Here is a 17,377-nt window from a genome sequence, read left to right on the forward strand (position 1 = left end):
GGAGGCCCTCCAAGTTAACCATGCTGCTGGTCTGCAATTCAGTCTGAATGCACTCAACAATACCAAAATGAAGTGCACCCTTCTGGAAACTCATATTAGATAATAGCACAAATTTGCAGATGAGTTAAAAATACCTACAGTAATTTTATCAGAAGGTCTTTAGTAGCTGCAGAAAATATCTGCAAAACTGTTAAGGAGAGTGGAAGAACATCAAGGTCCTTCATCATAATTTGTCTGTCATACATTATACTCAGTATTCATCAATTCCAGGCTTTTAGAAACAAGAAGTGCAAATTCCTCATTTTCCTATTCACATGTACCAACTTTATTTCTTCTATGGATCAAGATGAAATTACAGCTGAGAGCAGGTTATCTTGGTATCACTGAAAGTATCTGAGAAGTATGCCAAGAGTATTCAGCAGTCACAGAAATTTCCATGAACACAGTCATGCTACAGCCAACTGGAATCCCCGTATACATATCCTTGGGAACTGCTGCAAAGTAACTTGTACTAAGAGGGAGGTAAGAATTTTCTGTTCATGATCAGTACTCAAAAAAAGAAAAAAAATAGGAGGACAACTCAACATTCATTATAAACACTAGAGAATTTCAGGTTTTTAACAACACACCAAAAGTACACAGTAAAATTATGGAATATAATCCTTGGCTGAATTCTACATACATGTCACCAGTTGGATCACTGTAACTTGCAAATTTCATCACCATGAGCAGTTAAAATCACGAGAGAGAATACATGCACATACAATAGTGTCCTGTACATTTTTAGGATTACATTATAGTACATTAATATACACAAGTAACTAATGTTTCACAAATTTTGATGATATTTCATTTCAAAATAAATGGTTAAATAGGTGAATATGTGTTAGAAAATATTGGGTATATAATATATATTGTTTTAAGTGGCTTCAAATTTATAAAAGTTTTAAAATAAATTACTCACTTTTACAGGTATTAAATTTATAATGAACTTATCCAAACTTACTAAAATAACACAAAATCTGGACATACCAAAGTAATTCAAAAATCCTGTATCAATTCCAATATCTGACAATGACTTAAGGTTGCTGAAGTTAATCTGACTCTTCTTTTGATCAATTACATTGGCTGTAGCAGTTGTGTCACTGAAAAGTAAAAGAAAATATATAAAATGTTGAATTATTACATAGCTAGTTAACCGTTTCAGTTTACTGTATTAAGTACTGTATTTGCAAGTAAACAATTCTTTTTTAGCCAAGATATGGTCCATTGCTGATAAAAAAAATTTAAACCCCTACTTCAAATAATTACATATACATACATGGGTGGATACAAAAGGGAATTAATTCGCTCTTCTTCTTCCTGCATCTTCCGTCTCTCTTCAATAACACTCTTCGTTCGTGAATGTTGTTGATGCGTCAAGAGATTCAAAAGCTGATCAACCAAATGCATGGCCATATCACAATCTTGTGAGAAATCACAGATGCTGTACACAAGAGAAAAATAACATTACTTTCCTTACAAAAAGGCATAAAGAATGAGCAAAGTACATAAAGCTTTATCTAGACAAAGCATTAGAGAAATAGAAAAAGGGAGAAGAAACTGACCAAACTCTGGAAGAAGTGATAAGTCCACACCTGAAAGGATGAAGTTTACAACAAATTATTAACAAATACTAAAAAGTTATACAGTACTGACAACAAGAAATATAAAGTATAATATCACAGTAACAGTTTTGCTGTTTGGCATGTCTTAAACGGAAATATCCCTTAAAATGGATTACCATCAGACCTTTTCAATACAAGATTTTTGGTTGGTACCACACTACACTACTGAATTCTCTTTAAAATGACACTTAATAGTTTACAGAATTCTGAAGTAAAATATCAGTCTGGATTTAAAATATAAATCATATTTATGCACACTTATTTACATCTGATATAAAATACGACACAGAATACATAATACAAGTACAAAAACTGATGATTAAGAAAATCAAAACAGATGCAAGTGTTCAGTATTAAACAAAGCAGTCACAATGAATGCTTAATATAAGCAATTAAAAAAGAATGAACATGATGTAAGATGTCATTTTATGACATACATAGAAGTAACCCAGTCAACTTAACACTCCACCACAATCAAGAAGAAAGAACCAGAACAACAATCATAAAAGTACTTAAAGTGCTGACCTGGCAATACAATAGCACCACTAAGATTATTTCCCTTACTACTACTTCCAAAATGCTTAAAAGAAAGAATAGAGTGGCAGAAGAGATAATAAAAAAAATCAATATGAATACAACCAACCTTAAGGTGACCACATGGGATGAATGGAATCAGTAGTCAATAAAGTCACTGTGGGGATGCTATGCAAAAGGCATATGGGTGAACTCAATGAATTCAGTACAGTAGAACCCCGGTCTTTGACCATACCAGAAGTCAACAAAATCGGATTTCGACGTGAAATGTCGAGTAAATTTTGCGTTGGATCTTGAACAACAAACTGGAATCCGACCTGACGCGATCCGACCCGGCGACGAAATATATGATGTTTGTAAACAAAAGTATTTCGGTAACGCCGCCGCTAGTTGGCGTCGTTGGTGGCGTTCTTCCCCCACACATTTAAAAGCACTTAAAGCCCACTCACGCTGCCGCTGCTGTTTGAAAAAGAAGTACACACTTGTACAGGTACATTTTAGTTTTTTTGTCTTCTGCAATACATTCTTCTTCGAATCATGGGTCCCAAGCCAGTCACAGCTGATAAGCAGAAGAGGAAGACGGTGAGGACGACTACTGAACTGAAGGAGGTAATTGAAAAATATGAAAGGGGCATTCATGTGACTGACTTAGCTCTGGAATATAAGTTACCCAGGTCCACCATTAGCCCATTTTTGAAGAACAAAGAGGCCACTAAAAGTGCTAGTGTTGCGAAGGGGGTTACGAGTTTGACGAAACAGAGGCCTCCCGTAATAGACGAAATAGAGAAATTGTTATTAGTGTGGATTAATGAAAAGCAGATTGCTGGGGATAGTGTATCTGAGGCCATGATTTGTGCAAAGGCCAAAAGTTTGCATGTTGACCTAATGAAAAATAGAGCAGGATCGAGTACCGAGCATGAGTTTATGGCCAGTCATGGATGGTTTGATAGGTTTAAGAAAAGGAGTGGCATCCACAGTGTTGTTAGGCATGGGGAGGCAGCGAGTGCTGATAAGAAAGCTGCAGAAAAGTACGTGACCGAATTTCAGCAGTTCGTAGATGAAAATGGATTCGTGTCAAACCAAATTTTTGATGCCCCAAGTCAGCTTGGAGATGACCCTGAAGCTGAACCCCTTCCTCTGTGTGACCCAGATGTAGAGGAAATTGTTTCTGTGGCCAAGTCCATGGGCTTGGAGGTGAGTTCTGATGACATAGAGGAGCTGGTGGCAGAACACAACACTGAGCTGACGACAGAGGAACTCCAGGAACTTCACGAGGAGCAGCAGAAGATTTTGGCTGAGGAGGTGTCTGGAGAGGAGGAGAGTAAGGAGGCGACTACAGGCACTAAAGAAATTAAGGAGATGCTTATGCACTGGGAGAAATTCCAGGAATTCTTTGAGAAGCATCACCAAGACAAGACTGTAGTAAACCAGGCTATTGACTATGTTGACGACAACCTAGTCAATGTGTACAGGAAACACCTGAAGAAATGTCAACAGCAGACAATGCTGTACAGGTTTTTTCAAAAGAAGAAAGCCAGCCCAGTCCCAGTGCCAAAAAACAAAAGAAAGAGGAATCTCCTGAAGAGCAGCAACCAGACTGTATGGAAGGAGATTCCCCTTCCAACCAATGATGCTCTCTCCATACCTCCTCTCCACATCCATCTCCACAGATCCAGAGCCTCATCAATGTCAAGGTATGGGCCCTACTGTCATGGTTAAAAACTTTTTTTAGTGTTTATAAATGACCTAGAGATACAGTACAGTGAATAATATTTATTCATGTAAGTTAAAGCAATGAAAGATGTCATAAATACAGTACACACTGAGTTACTAACAGTACATTTCATTTTGTGTTTAATCCACAGGTTACTGTACAGTACTGCACTTCACTGAGTGAATCTCCCAGAGCCATTCAGTGGGAGCTGTTCATGAGTGTCAAGGTATGGACCATGCCGTATTAGTTGTTAAAACCTTTTTAATGTTTATAAATGACCTAAAGATGCTTGTAAGATTAAGGATTTTGTGTATTATTACAGCTCATAACAGTAAAATGTTTCTACATTTCATTTTGTGTTTAATCCACAGATTACTGTACAGTATACACTTCATTGAATGAAGTTCCTGGAGGAGTTCAGTGATTGTGTGAGGGGCAACTGTACATATTCATCAATGTCAAGGTATGGATTAAGCTGTAGCCTACTGGTTGTGAAAAGGTTTTTAATGTGTTTATAAATGACTTAGAAATGCTTGTACAGTAAGATTTAGGATTTTTGTGGAGATTAGCCTAAATCTCAAACCATTTCTACATTTGATTTTGTGTTTATTCCACAGGTTTACACTTCGTTGAATGAAAGTCCTGGAGGAGTTCAGTGCTTGTGTGAGGAGCAACTGTACATATTCATCAACGTCAAGGTATGGATAAAGCTGTAGCCTACTGGTTGTGAAAAAGTTTTTATTGTGAAAAAGTTTTTTATGTGTTTATAAGTGACCTGGAAATGCTTGTACAGTAAGATTAAGGATTTTTGTGTAGATTAGCCTACAGCTCAAACCATTTCTACATTTGATTTTGTGTTTATTCCACAGGTTTACATTTTGTTACGTGAAAGTCCTGGAGAGGAGCAGCTGTGTAACATAGAGTGTACAGTAATGTACAGTAAATTTAGGTGTAGCAGTAGAACGTGTACAGTACAGTACGGTACAGTGTAATTTCAATTTAGGCGTAGCAGTAGAACATGTACATTTCAATTTAGGTGTAAGGTGTACAGTCCATAGTTAGTAGCAACGTACGTACAGTATTAAGTACAGTAGTATTAAGTCTTATATGTTTGTGCTAGTATTAAGGATTCCTTTTGTAGACTAGTTTTAGTAATTACATTCAGTACATACAGTGCAATAATAAAATGAAAAATGAGTTAATTTCTGGTTTTCTTGTTTATCCCTTTAACATTGCATAGTAACAGGTACACGGTGGCGGTAGGCCTCTTAAGATTTACTTCCTCTCTCCCTCAAAACTCCATTTTTTACCCCTTTAATATTACATAGTAACGGGTACACGGAGGTGGTAGGCTCGTTAAGATTTTGTGTTGTCTATGTAGGGTTACTGTACAGTAACTTCCTCTCTCCCTCAGAACTCCATTTTTTTTTACCCATTTAATATTGCATAGTACGTATCAGGTACACGGAGGTGGTAGGCCTCTTTAAAATTTCAGTTTGAATGGTGTAGAGAAAAACAAAGAGCATCGGAGGTTGTCCACTGCTGCCAGGTGTATGATCACGCAAAACATTGCTGGCTATCTACATTCAGACATTTGGATATTACATACTGTACATATGTACAATATACAGTACAGTATTGATGATGAAAATTTAGTACATACAGTACAGTATTACGTACTTACATACACTAATTTGGAAACAAGTGTAACTACAGTACATACAGTCTCATGTTCGATTTTTTTTTTAGACAGGCGCACGTGTGCATTTCTGTAGCGAATGCAATGTTTACGTGTGCTGTTCGTTAGTGAATGCCTTAAGGTTCTCGGTAAAGAAGAGCTTAGCTTGAGGTTAACTCAGAGATTCTGCTTACAAGGAATAGTCTCATGCCCAAATTTTTTTTAGACAGAGGCACACGTGTGCATTTCTGTAGCGAATGCAATGTTTACGTGTGCTGTTCGTTAGTGAATGCCTCAAGGTCTCGGTAAAGAAGAGCTTAGCCTGAGGTTAACTCGGAGATTCTGCTTATAAGAAATAGTCTCATGCTCGATTTTTTTTTTTTTTGACAGAGGCGCACGTATGTATTTCTGTAGCGAATGCCATGTTTACGTGCTGTTCGTTAGTGAATGCCTTAAGGTTCTCAGTAAAGAAGGGGTTAGCCTGAGGTTAACTCGGAGATTCTGCTTACAAAGATATTTTATTGAAAAATACATGTTAGGGTATCATAACATTTATTGAAAGTTGTTTTACAGTGATTTTGTACATTACAGCAGACTCTGAATGGAATTTACCATAAATTAATACAATACTGAACGTACACAATGTTTATGTAATTAGTACCGCGATACGCCACCAGGACGGCGCTTTGGTTTGTTTACATCCGCTCTTGCCACAAGCTGCCAAGTGCCGACGTAACTTAGGACGTTTTTCTTAATTTTTATAACAGACTCTACAGTACATTCGGCTTATTTTTAATATTGTATTATTAATTTAATGTAATGATGAGGCTTGTTTTTCATTGTATTTATCAATAACAACAGTTTTTGTGTGTACCCGTTACAGTACATTCTGGAGTGCTTATAGGCTGCCTAGCCTAGCCTATGGCGCTCGGTCTACCACTGGTCGTAGGCCAATTTTTTTGATACAGTATGCATTTAAAACTGTAAGAAGACTTCTAATAAGGTAAGTTATTTAACTCTGAACTTAATTAATTGTAATGTGTGTAGTGTTTTGTATAAAAAGGCAAGGCTGGAGTAGTGACTGGTGGTTAGGAACGGATTAATCCATTTTCAGTTATTTCTTATGGGCGATATTGATTCGGAATTTGACAAAATCGAATCTCGACGCTCCTTTCAGAACGGATTGGCGTCGAGAACCGGGGTTCTACTGTACAATGTACAATTTTAACCTACTGTATAACATACGATGCTCAGGCTTGCAAAATATAAAAGGATTAAAGGTTTTTGGGGCTCAGAATCTGTAAGAATGGTACATACGGGAAAGGAAGACGAGGAGGGCCATGTTGTGATAGAGAGACAGGTCTTAAAAAAATACAACAGTGTTAAGAAGCTAATATTGAAAGTTGTTAAAATAAATAAATACATAAAGGTAGCAATAGCCAGCACAAAGTGGAAATTGAATTTTTGATTACCAGTAAATATGAAAATTCCTTCAGTAAACCTCTGAACTGGTGTGACAGCAAAATAAGACAAATTTTGAAGTAATTTGTATTCTTCCTAACAAACAAACCCTCAGTCTTTACATATGGATAACTTTCGGCGAAGCTGGAAAGTCTGACCATTAAACTTTGGCAAGGTAGTTATGGTAACAGTTACCTATAGTAACCGCCCACCCAACAGGCAAGCATTCAATCTCTTCAGTTTACTTTTGGCTGAACTCTCGACGAGACGTGCTTTTCTTCTGTCCTGCCATTTGGCCTTTTTTCCTCTTGTTGTATATTTTACATTTGTAATTTGAAATATTGATTTGGATATATTGAAACATTTGTGTATTTTCATATATTAAGACATTTCAATATGTGTTATTTCTATGTCTTCAATGATATATTTACTTACTCATACTGTGTAGCAGGCTTAGGTGTGGAGTTTTTCTCCCTTTATATCATTGTTGTTGTTTCTCACACACTTTCGTCTCAGTGTGTGTTTAATTACTTTCCTTTTTAGTCACAATGTTTTGATTCAAACTACACAATTTCTGGGAGCGTGGTAATATTTTAGTTTTTCAGATGTTTTGTAAATCGAGATGATCGAGACGTTACGGATTCATGTTGCAGCCAAGGGTTTCATGTGAGGACTCGTCTTACTTGACATAGCAGGCTTTCCTCCACTCCCCCACCACGAATGTTAATGGCGCAAGTCCTATAGTTGCGTTGGTCCTGACTACATGTTCAGGACCAGTCAAAATTTACCGTCTTGTCTCTTTCCCGTCTTGGGGGGGTGTGTGTGTGCGTGCGAGTCGTATGACTCACTCCCTCCCCAAGTGGGAAGGCATATTATTTGTTTCTTTTCAGGCCCAACAGTTCAGAACTTGTTTTGCCTCTGGACTTCCCCTTCTTCTTGTGCGAGTTGTCAGCCCTGCTGCTCACCCTGAAGTTGGACGGCTGCATGTTCTACTCAGTTCTTGAGAGCCCCTCTACATTTTCTTCTCTCTCCCAGTATTGCCACTTCACTTATTGGTGTACCTCGTCCAACTCGTTAGTTCTGTGGTGGAAGCTTCGAACCAAGCCAGATCTGATGGCAGCTTGTTCCCTTGAGAGCCTGGGAGCCCCATCTACGTAGTGACTTCTAGGGGTTGCTCTCCTCCTGGGATGGTGGGGACAACACCATTTTGTTCTTCTTTTCCAGGTTCAGATGAACAGTTTACGTTGTCTTAGACGGACTGCTTTTCTGATGTAGCCTTCGTCTGCTTCTGTGGCTTCTCGTCTCCCTTCCAATGTTTTATCATCTGATGCCCTTCACTTTGGTTGCCCCTGTGTCATATATATGAAATAAACTTATATTATCACACAATTTTATTAGAATACATGATTATACCTGCTCTTACACATAGTAATTTCTGCTTTGGTAAGAGTCGTCTACTCCTGTGACGTCACAGATAGGATGTGATGTCATGGCTAGTTCTTATGATGTCATCAACCAATTCCTCCGACATAGTTTCAATCAATCGAACTGGCCTTTCAGAGAAGTACTACCCGTCATCCACTATCTCAGACATTGGGGGTTTTTAGGAATTCTTCACTTTCTTCACATGTACGTGTACTGTGGTGAGGCCCTCCAGTTGCAGTAGAAGTCGACAAAGATAATCCTTTCGCCATTGTTATCTTCGCCTCCTATCGGTGCTCTCCCTAGCCTATGGACTGGGGTTTCTTCATGTCGTGGATCTCTCTCCGAGACCCTGCTACACAGAGCATGAGGTGCATAGTTTCCTCATATACAGCAAGTTGAAGAGGTAACCTGTGTCACCTACACTAGTTCCAGGAATATACCCCCGAACTAGTATCTCCTCTGGCCTGACTGAGGCTCTCATAGGATTTCATGCCCTTGCTGGATGTGAATTTATGTCTGCTTTCAACAGACTGGGAAAGGTAAAACCATTTCAGCAAATGGAAGCTATTACTGCAGAAAATCATGTAAAAGCCTTGCATTCTCTGACATCAGAAGTAGACATGATCGCCATGACTTCCCAGGTAGAGGGAGCAACTGACATTCGTCCTGTACGTGACTCGGTAGCTCCTTCCGAGTTCTTTGGTTTCTTTGGAAATCCGAGACTCGGAAGATGCTTGTCTCGAGCGTTCAGCTTTGGCCGGGGGTTCGGCTCAAGCAGGACACTCGGTTTTCTTTGGAACTCCGGGCCGACGATTTTCACCAGATGGTTCAAGATAGAAGCAGCCATGGAGATTCTAGCAGATGTTCCAGCCAGAGCGCTGATGCGCCTTCTTTGTTGAACGTGAGAGATTCTGGATGCTTGGGGATGCGTTTCCAGCATAGGCTTTGTCTCCTCGACGCTTACACGTTCGTGACTTAGTAACCATAGTTCTAGATATCCACGGACATGACCACGTTTGACGTTCGTCTTCCCACAAGGACGTTCAGCCAAACAAATGATGAACTTTCCTTTCATGTATGTGAGGGATTCTGCATGACCATGGACGTGTTTCCACCCTAGGACTGTTGTCGACTTGATGTTCAAACATCCATGACATTAGCCACTGTCTTTCCACACTCTTCCAGGAGGCCCTCTGACCTTCATTCATGCTTTTGCGACCGTGTCTTGTTGCAACTCTGAGTCTGTGAAGACATGCAAGTATGTGCAGTTGGTCCATCCCAGTCGGTCGTCTCATACATTCAGACATGACAGCATGGATGTATGGCCACATATCGGCACATGGCCGTCACACAGGGGAATCTGGAAGTTGTCTCAAGATGGCGTGTCCAGACACAGACCATCAACCTAGCTTGAGTGAAAGGTTGAGGAGTGAATAGGATGGCCTACGGCCATGCCACATTGAAGTACCATTTCCTGTCCATTCACCGCCTCATTCATTCTGTTGAGTGAAGAGCATTGATATAACTTCAGTGCACATCTAGAATAGAGCCGAATCACATCCACAGCCTTCCGAATCATGGTCACGGCTGTGTGCATTCTGTCCACGGTCGTCTGCGACAACCATGTGCAAGTCATCAGCAGCATGTCTGTGCAGTGCCTTTCGATCATGTAGGTAACGGCCAACGTTCAAGGGGTGATGCACGTTCATTTGCCCTCGTCCGTGCTCATGACTTTTCAAGTCCGTCCGAGGATGTGATTCTTAACACGTCCGCGGATATAACCCTTCAAGATTCCAAGGACGTGTGAGAAGAGGTCTTCTGTTTCCAATCAGGACCTCTCTCTCTCTCTTTTCCTTATGGTGTTTACCTTCACCATAGGAAATGGAGGACTTGAAGAATAGGATTTTCTTTCCTCTTATGGAGTGGTTATTGATCCCATTCATGAGTTCAATATTATTTATATAATAATTCTGAAGTTTAAATCCCCACCTGTGATTGCTACTACTGCTGTTGAAGCTCTTCTAAGCTCAGGAAAGGATTTGAGAACACCTCTGGATATTCTTGGCTATGGACAGATGAGGAAATATCTCCTGTTCCTCATGAACTTGGTGGGATTAGGTTTGGTGGCTTACTTAGACTAGCCTAAGCAGGTAAGTCCTTAGCCTAGCCTACATTACATCAAAGGAATAGGTTCCTCTCTGGCATTTATAAAGAACTTGTCTGTTCATAGGATTTTGAATGCTGGTTCTTGGCTTCGTGAGACCACTTTCACTTCCTTCTACTTGAAGGACTTTGGCCATTACGTCCTTGGATACTTTTTCCTTGGGTCTGGTAGTGGCTGCTCAACAAATTGATGATAGTGTGGAAGGAGGAATGAGTGAGATGACTGGTCTCTTTTCCTTCCCATTTTTCCTTTCTTCTCTACGTACAGACAGTTTTGAAGAATAGACACATCATACGCTGGAATTGGCTTGATGCAGGTGATTTTTGCAGTCATGCTGTTACAGCATTTATATGTTCCATACAACATACAAATATGCATCTCAGTAGCCTTTACTTCTCTCTCCAGCAAGGGGAATGAGGAGTGGTGACAAACCCATTGCATATGGCTGACATGGTTTGTTGCTTGAACAGATATAGTTCTCTTTGACTTCCATATATGCAATGAATCTAACATATTACATTGTATTTTAACCTAGTGGACTGGGTGTTAGATACCCACATATGTAACAACTCAGAGGCTTAGGTCTTCTTCCTTAGAACCCTAATTTCTAGGAAGTGATCAGGTGTGCTGAACCTCCAGTCAGTTCAGGATTCTCATACCTCTCTCCAAGCGTGAGTCTATCATGTTAAGACTGTTTGTTCTGCGTATGAACAAATGACAAATTTTTCATTACATTGTATTTTTCATAGCTTAAAAACCTGAGGTCTTAACACTGACTGCCCAACTCTAGCCACCCCTCTCATGTCTTATCCTGGGCTGGAAGAAAGACTGGATACATAACGAGGTTCTAGCAAGGTCTCTGACCCGCTTCCACCTCATCTTCCTATCAGATGCCAGATGCCATACATTCCTTGCATATACAATTTTTGACTGTCTTCCTTCTGGTATCGATGAGATCTTACTGATAAGGACAGTGGAACTGATCGAGACACTGATCCCTTTCTTTTCTAGTTACTTTCTTTTCTACCGAGATAGGTAAGAAGATAAGACCTAGCAGATGTGGGACCTATGTAATAAACATGACTGAAGTATCCCAACTGATATAACATTTGTTTTGTACAAATGTATCTTTCAGCAGCATACCCTTCCTCTCTTTGGCTAAAGGGGAAAGGAATTATATCAGACATGTGATGATTGATACCTGAACAGATATATCTATCAACTGATGTGGAGACTTATTTCTAAAAACTTATTTTTAGTCAAGGAAGTGTGTCTGGAGCCCCTTTCCTTGGCCCTCATGCTGTTACATTACTCCTATCAGGAGTGGGAGATGCAGGCAGTAATTGCTGCTTACAATCCTCAGTATGGTAACAACACCACCAAAGGTCGTAGTGTCCTTCCATGTCAGATCTGCGAAAGCGGTAGTGCTCAGACAGACAAAAGTACTTTTGGTACAATGGCCAACAAGGAATCAAAAGCAAGATGGATGAAATGTCAACACTTTTTCGATGAAGTCAAGGGATAGGACGATTGATCTTGACTTCTGGTTCTTGCTCAGCCTAAAAAGAAGATTGATCATGCTCAAGTACATTGGGAAGATCATAATAAAAATGAAAAAGTTATTGAGCTGTGTAGTGTCCAAAGAATGGAAATGTGCAATTCTCAAATTTTGAGAGAACTTGGGGATATGATGAGAAAGGGAGAGCAGGAGTGAATGCAATTTGATGAAGACCAGTAGGAAGGCCCTGGAAGTCATGAAGTTGATGATGATACAGGCAGTCCCCGGTTAACGGCAGGCTCGGTTAACAGCAATCTGGTTTTATGGGGCTTGTCTAGCGACGAAAATCGGCAATTTTCTGCGCCAAAATTTGCCGATTTCCACTTATCGGCGCCGATACATACCTAACAGAGGCACCGATAACCGAAAATCGGCACTTTTTCGGCGCTGATAACCGAAAATCTGCACTTTTCGGCGCTGATAACCCCCGAAAATCAGCAAAAAAGCGCAGAAATCACCGATTTTCGGTTATCATCACACCCTCAGAAACGGAACCCCGCTGATAACCGGGGACTGCCTGTATACAGTAAACCCCCTATATTCGCGTTCTCATGATTTGCAGACTTACGCATTTGCGGGTTTCTCTGTGGAACATATCTAGCCATTATTCGCGGAAAATTCACCCATTCGCGGTATTTTTCACTGAGAAATATTCACTAAATACTGTATTTTCATATAATTTTCATGAATAAATGCACTTTTTGTGATAAAACTATTAAAATACTTGGGTATAAGCATTTTTACAGAGTTTTTCTTGTGTTTAAACTTTCAAAATGGGCAGTTCTAAGTGTTTTTAGAGGGGTTTTAAGTATTCACGGATTTTAGCTATTCGCGGGGGGGGTTGTGGTACACATCCCCCGCGAATACGGGGGTTCATTGTACCAACTGCTGGCTATACAAACCATCTCATATGATGAAGATGATGAGAAGCCCATTACTGACTTAACAAAATCAGACAAATGAAGATAATAATGTACCCTGGCTTAACAAAATCATGCACTGCTATACTGAAATGCCCCATCTCAGGCATTCTGATAACAAGCATTGTCCATTCGCTAGTGAGGCCTGGCAATTATGGTGTTTGTTAAAGCAAGATTCAGCTTTCATAAGGAAATATACTACTATTTATTTCGATAATTTTGATCAGTACCGCATGATCCTAGGTGAGTTACACTGCATTATTCACAACTCTACTGCTGATCATATTTGTAAAATTGGGGACCTTAATTCTCACCCCACAAAGCAGTTTTATAATGAACTTACTCGCTTCTGTCAAAATCACGCTCTACGAATTAGCGATGTAATGCTCCTCCCTCCCTCCTCCTACACCTATGTACAGAACAGAACGGACACAGTTACAACCTCCTGGCTGGACCACTGCATTACGTCCCCTCAACTTCATGACTCTGTTGTGACATGCAACATTCGCTACGATCTTACAATGGGCTATGATAATATCCCCTTACAGGTGTCATTCAGTAGCCCATCCCTCCCTACCGTGAACCCCCTAACAGATCACCCACCTGTTGTTAACTGGGATTTTAAAAATCAACAGAAAACCAGGTAACATCAGTGAGGCCATAAACAACCTACCTAATAATAAACTGCCTGGCAGCGATGGTCTGTCTGCTGAAGCTTTCAAATTCTGCCATCCGATAATTTACATTTTGCTAGCTGCTCTGTTCAATGCGTGCATAATTCACCAGTTTCTCCCAGACTCCCTACTCTTCACTTAATCATCATCATCATCATCCAGGTGCCATATCCCCAAGGACGTCGGCAATCATGGCTCACCACTCCTCTCTATTTCCGACTCTCTGCAGCAACTGAGCTGCAGACATTCTTCCCCCAGTCATTCTCACCAATCCATCCATATATTTTTGTCTAGGCCTTCCTCTCGGCCGACTTCCATTGATTTTACCAGTGAGAGACAGATGCTCTAGCTCTTGTCTTCTATGTGACCCACAAACTGCATTTGTTTACCTCTTACTAAAGCCAAAAGTTGTCTCTCAACGCCTACTCTCTCTAATACCTCCTGATTAGTTTTCCTTTCTGTCCATGATATTTTCAGCATCCTTCTACAAAACCACATTTCTGCAGCCTGTAACCCTCTCCTCGTCTGCCTTCCTCAAGGTCCAAGTTTCACAGCCATACAACAATACAGACCAAACAAAACATTTCACAAACCTCCTCCTTAGATTCAGAGATATTTTCGAGCTGGTGACTAATTTCTTGATCTTTCCAAATGCATCTTTTGCCATGGATATTCTCTTCCTGATCTCTTTTTCACAGTTTCCATCACTTGTGACAGTGCATCCTAAATAATTAAAACTATCGGTTTGTTTAACTGTTTCAGCATTAATTCTTATATCTGTTCTTGGGGGGGGATTTCATCTTTGGTGATAACCATAACTTCTGTTTTCTTAATATTTATTGACAGACCTCTTTCTCTGCTTGGCTGGTGTAAAGTACTGATTAAAGCTTGAAGTTTATCATGAGAGTCTGCAACAAGTACTGTATCATCAGCATATCTGATATTATTAATACTGACTCCTCCAACCTTAATTCCTTCCATATTTCTGAGACCTCTCATTATCATTTCACTATATAAATTGAAGAGATCAGATGATAACACACAACCCTGTCTTACACCTCTCTTGATGTTCATTTAATACCATTAATAAAAAACAAGCTAAAGGATACAATTATCCTCATGCAATTATCAATTGCATTGAAGCTTGAGTCTGTTCTTCTAGTGAGACTTCTCCCCCCACTACTGACAACCAGCTTTAAAGCAAACCACTCAGCCAACCTGCATCTACATCTTGAATGATGAACTATTACCTATCATCAGCCTCTCCTGTTTTCCTATGTTTTGTAGATGAAAACATTGACAGAGTAAATTACGGCTCTTCCTGAAGGCACAAACGAGGCACACCTCTACTGTATATCTAATTGGCATTTTATGTTGTTGGTTCTCCACACCGCAATTTTGTGTCAAATGAGATAACACACTGTCAGAACACCTTCGGCTCCCTAAACGGGCTCCGCAAGGGGGCAAATCTCCATGCCTGTTTAAACACAGATGCCCTGAATGTCAAACTGAACTCACACCCAATCAGATGCACTATCAACAAAACAACAATAAACAATCTCCCCATCAGTACAAGGTCCCAGCGATTCATTGACAAATATGCAGAGGAATTTGATATACTATGAAACCAATCAGTGTGCCAGTCCTCTAACATATTGCAGAACCACCACTGAATTTGTGCATGACGTGTTGGGACATTATCATGGACGACCTAAAAGATACAGCAGACATAGAACAGAGGTGTCGTAAACAACAACTGGCAACATGATTATAAAACAAAACTGCTGCTCTTCCGCTCCTACTGAATATATAACTATAGCAAGACCATGAGGCGATCACTGTTGTTCACAGACATTTTCACAAACACTTTCACTATCACTCAGCCATGCAGAATAAAAACCACCTGGATAATTTGAAAATCATTGTGAGGGCGAACAATGTCCAGTCTGATCACCAGACTGAGAAACAGCACTGAAGATACATAGCATCCTGAGCAGTGAGGCAAGAAGAAGATCTAAATTGTGGGAAAGATGGAATAAAGGCATTTGTTCTAAATGCCTTATTCTCAAATTATGAATGTCATCTCCAGAATCTGTTGTTATTATTATTATTATTCAATATTATTATTATTATTATTATTATTATTATTATTATATTTCTGCATTCCTTCCTGTTTTTGGTATTCTTCCTGTTATTACTGTGTTTAATATCATTGTAGAGTTTTGCAATTTTCAATATTCGTATTTAGCCTTCTGGACCTGACTTCTATAATCACCTATGGTCCCATGATGGAAATTAATCGTCTGCAATCTGTATTTTCTATTGTTGTCACTTTTAATTTTTTTTATATTATTCCCCATATAATTACTATCATTACCATTATAATGAATTCTATTTTTTCTACTTCTTCAGCAACTGTGTGGATACCGGCGATAATTAATTTTGTCATGTTACCTTATGTATCTAGACTGTGTGTAGTTTATTTGCATCTTCCATGTATATGGCCCTGAGCCGCAATAAAGATTATTATTATTTTATTATTATTATTATTAATTCACATACAAAACCATTACTTTAAGTTAATTTTATCTACAGTAGCAGTTGTCTCCAGACACCCCCACACGAAAAGTCTCCTTTTTCATCTTTCTGGTTATGTATCTTGAACCTTGCACAATCCTAGTCAGGGAACTGGTCAGTTTCTGAACAGTATGAAACAGGTGCAGATTGGAGGGGTTGTGTCAAGGGTCAATCTTCATTAAATATGAGCACAACTAGTCTTAAAACGAAAATGATATCTGTTTTTACACGCAGACATTACTTTATGTTAGCCTGAATAGCTACTTAGTAGAAGGCCTCATTACCAGGAAACTATCAGATGTCTTAAAACCTGAAGGGGTATTATACCAAAGGACCTACTTGGATAGTAGGATTATGGACACAACAGGCATCTTGAGGCTAACAGATGGGTCAGGTATAGACTGGGTCACATCAGTAAAGTCAAATGTACTATCAAATTTTGTGTGTGAGGGTACAATGGTGGAAAAAATACTTACTATTCTTATAAGGTTTAACAATAATTGACCAGATATCTATGCCTAATGGTCACAGATTGCACTTCAATAGATTGCAAAGATAAACTAATGGTGGGAAAAAATGCTCAACAAACTTATATATGTATCAAATAAGGGTCTGATGATGCGTTGTGAGCATGAAGAGGATGACGAATGTATACACACCCTCCTTTTGGTCAAGCCAGAGAATGAAGCACTGTCACCGAAGAGGAAGTTTACATTACCTAAAAATTTATGAGTTACATTCCTCAGATAAAACTATAGGAAGTTGCTATGGCAAAATTAGGTAAAATTCAGGTAGCTACCACTGCCAAATGATCAGCAAAAGAACAATGCAAGAATTATAGCTCAAGAGGAATAACGATTATAAATCATTATGAAGATTAGACAACTTTCTGGAGAACAATATTGTAGATGATATTCAAATAACTGACATGCACAGTACTGATCAGCTTCCACCACTGGCTTAGGGGCCTGGATTTGAATATTAATATCCTGTATGCAGAAAGTG

General features: G+C 39.4%; 1 protein-coding gene across 6 annotated transcripts in view; it reads right to left on the bottom strand.

The window, feature by feature from the left end:
• Positions 1 to 17,377, bottom strand: part of LOC136855870 (bromodomain-containing protein 7-like) — a 220,400-nt gene that overhangs the window by 40,908 nt on the left and 162,115 nt on the right. For all 6 annotated transcript variants that reach the window (XM_067133269.1, XM_067133302.1, XM_067133285.1 and 3 more), the window contains exons 13-14: positions 1,322 to 1,486; positions 1,033 to 1,145 (exon numbers count right to left, since the gene is read on the bottom strand). In XM_067133269.1, coding sequence (XP_066989370.1) covers positions 1,033 to 1,145; positions 1,322 to 1,486 — 278 coding nt within the window. The remainder of the gene's footprint in view (positions 1 to 1,032; positions 1,146 to 1,321; positions 1,487 to 17,377) is intronic.

The sequence above is a fragment of the Macrobrachium rosenbergii genome, chromosome 3 (assembly GCF_040412425.1).
Source record: "Macrobrachium rosenbergii isolate ZJJX-2024 chromosome 3, ASM4041242v1, whole genome shotgun sequence".
Classification (NCBI taxonomy): Eukaryota; Metazoa; Arthropoda; class Malacostraca; order Decapoda; family Palaemonidae; genus Macrobrachium; species Macrobrachium rosenbergii.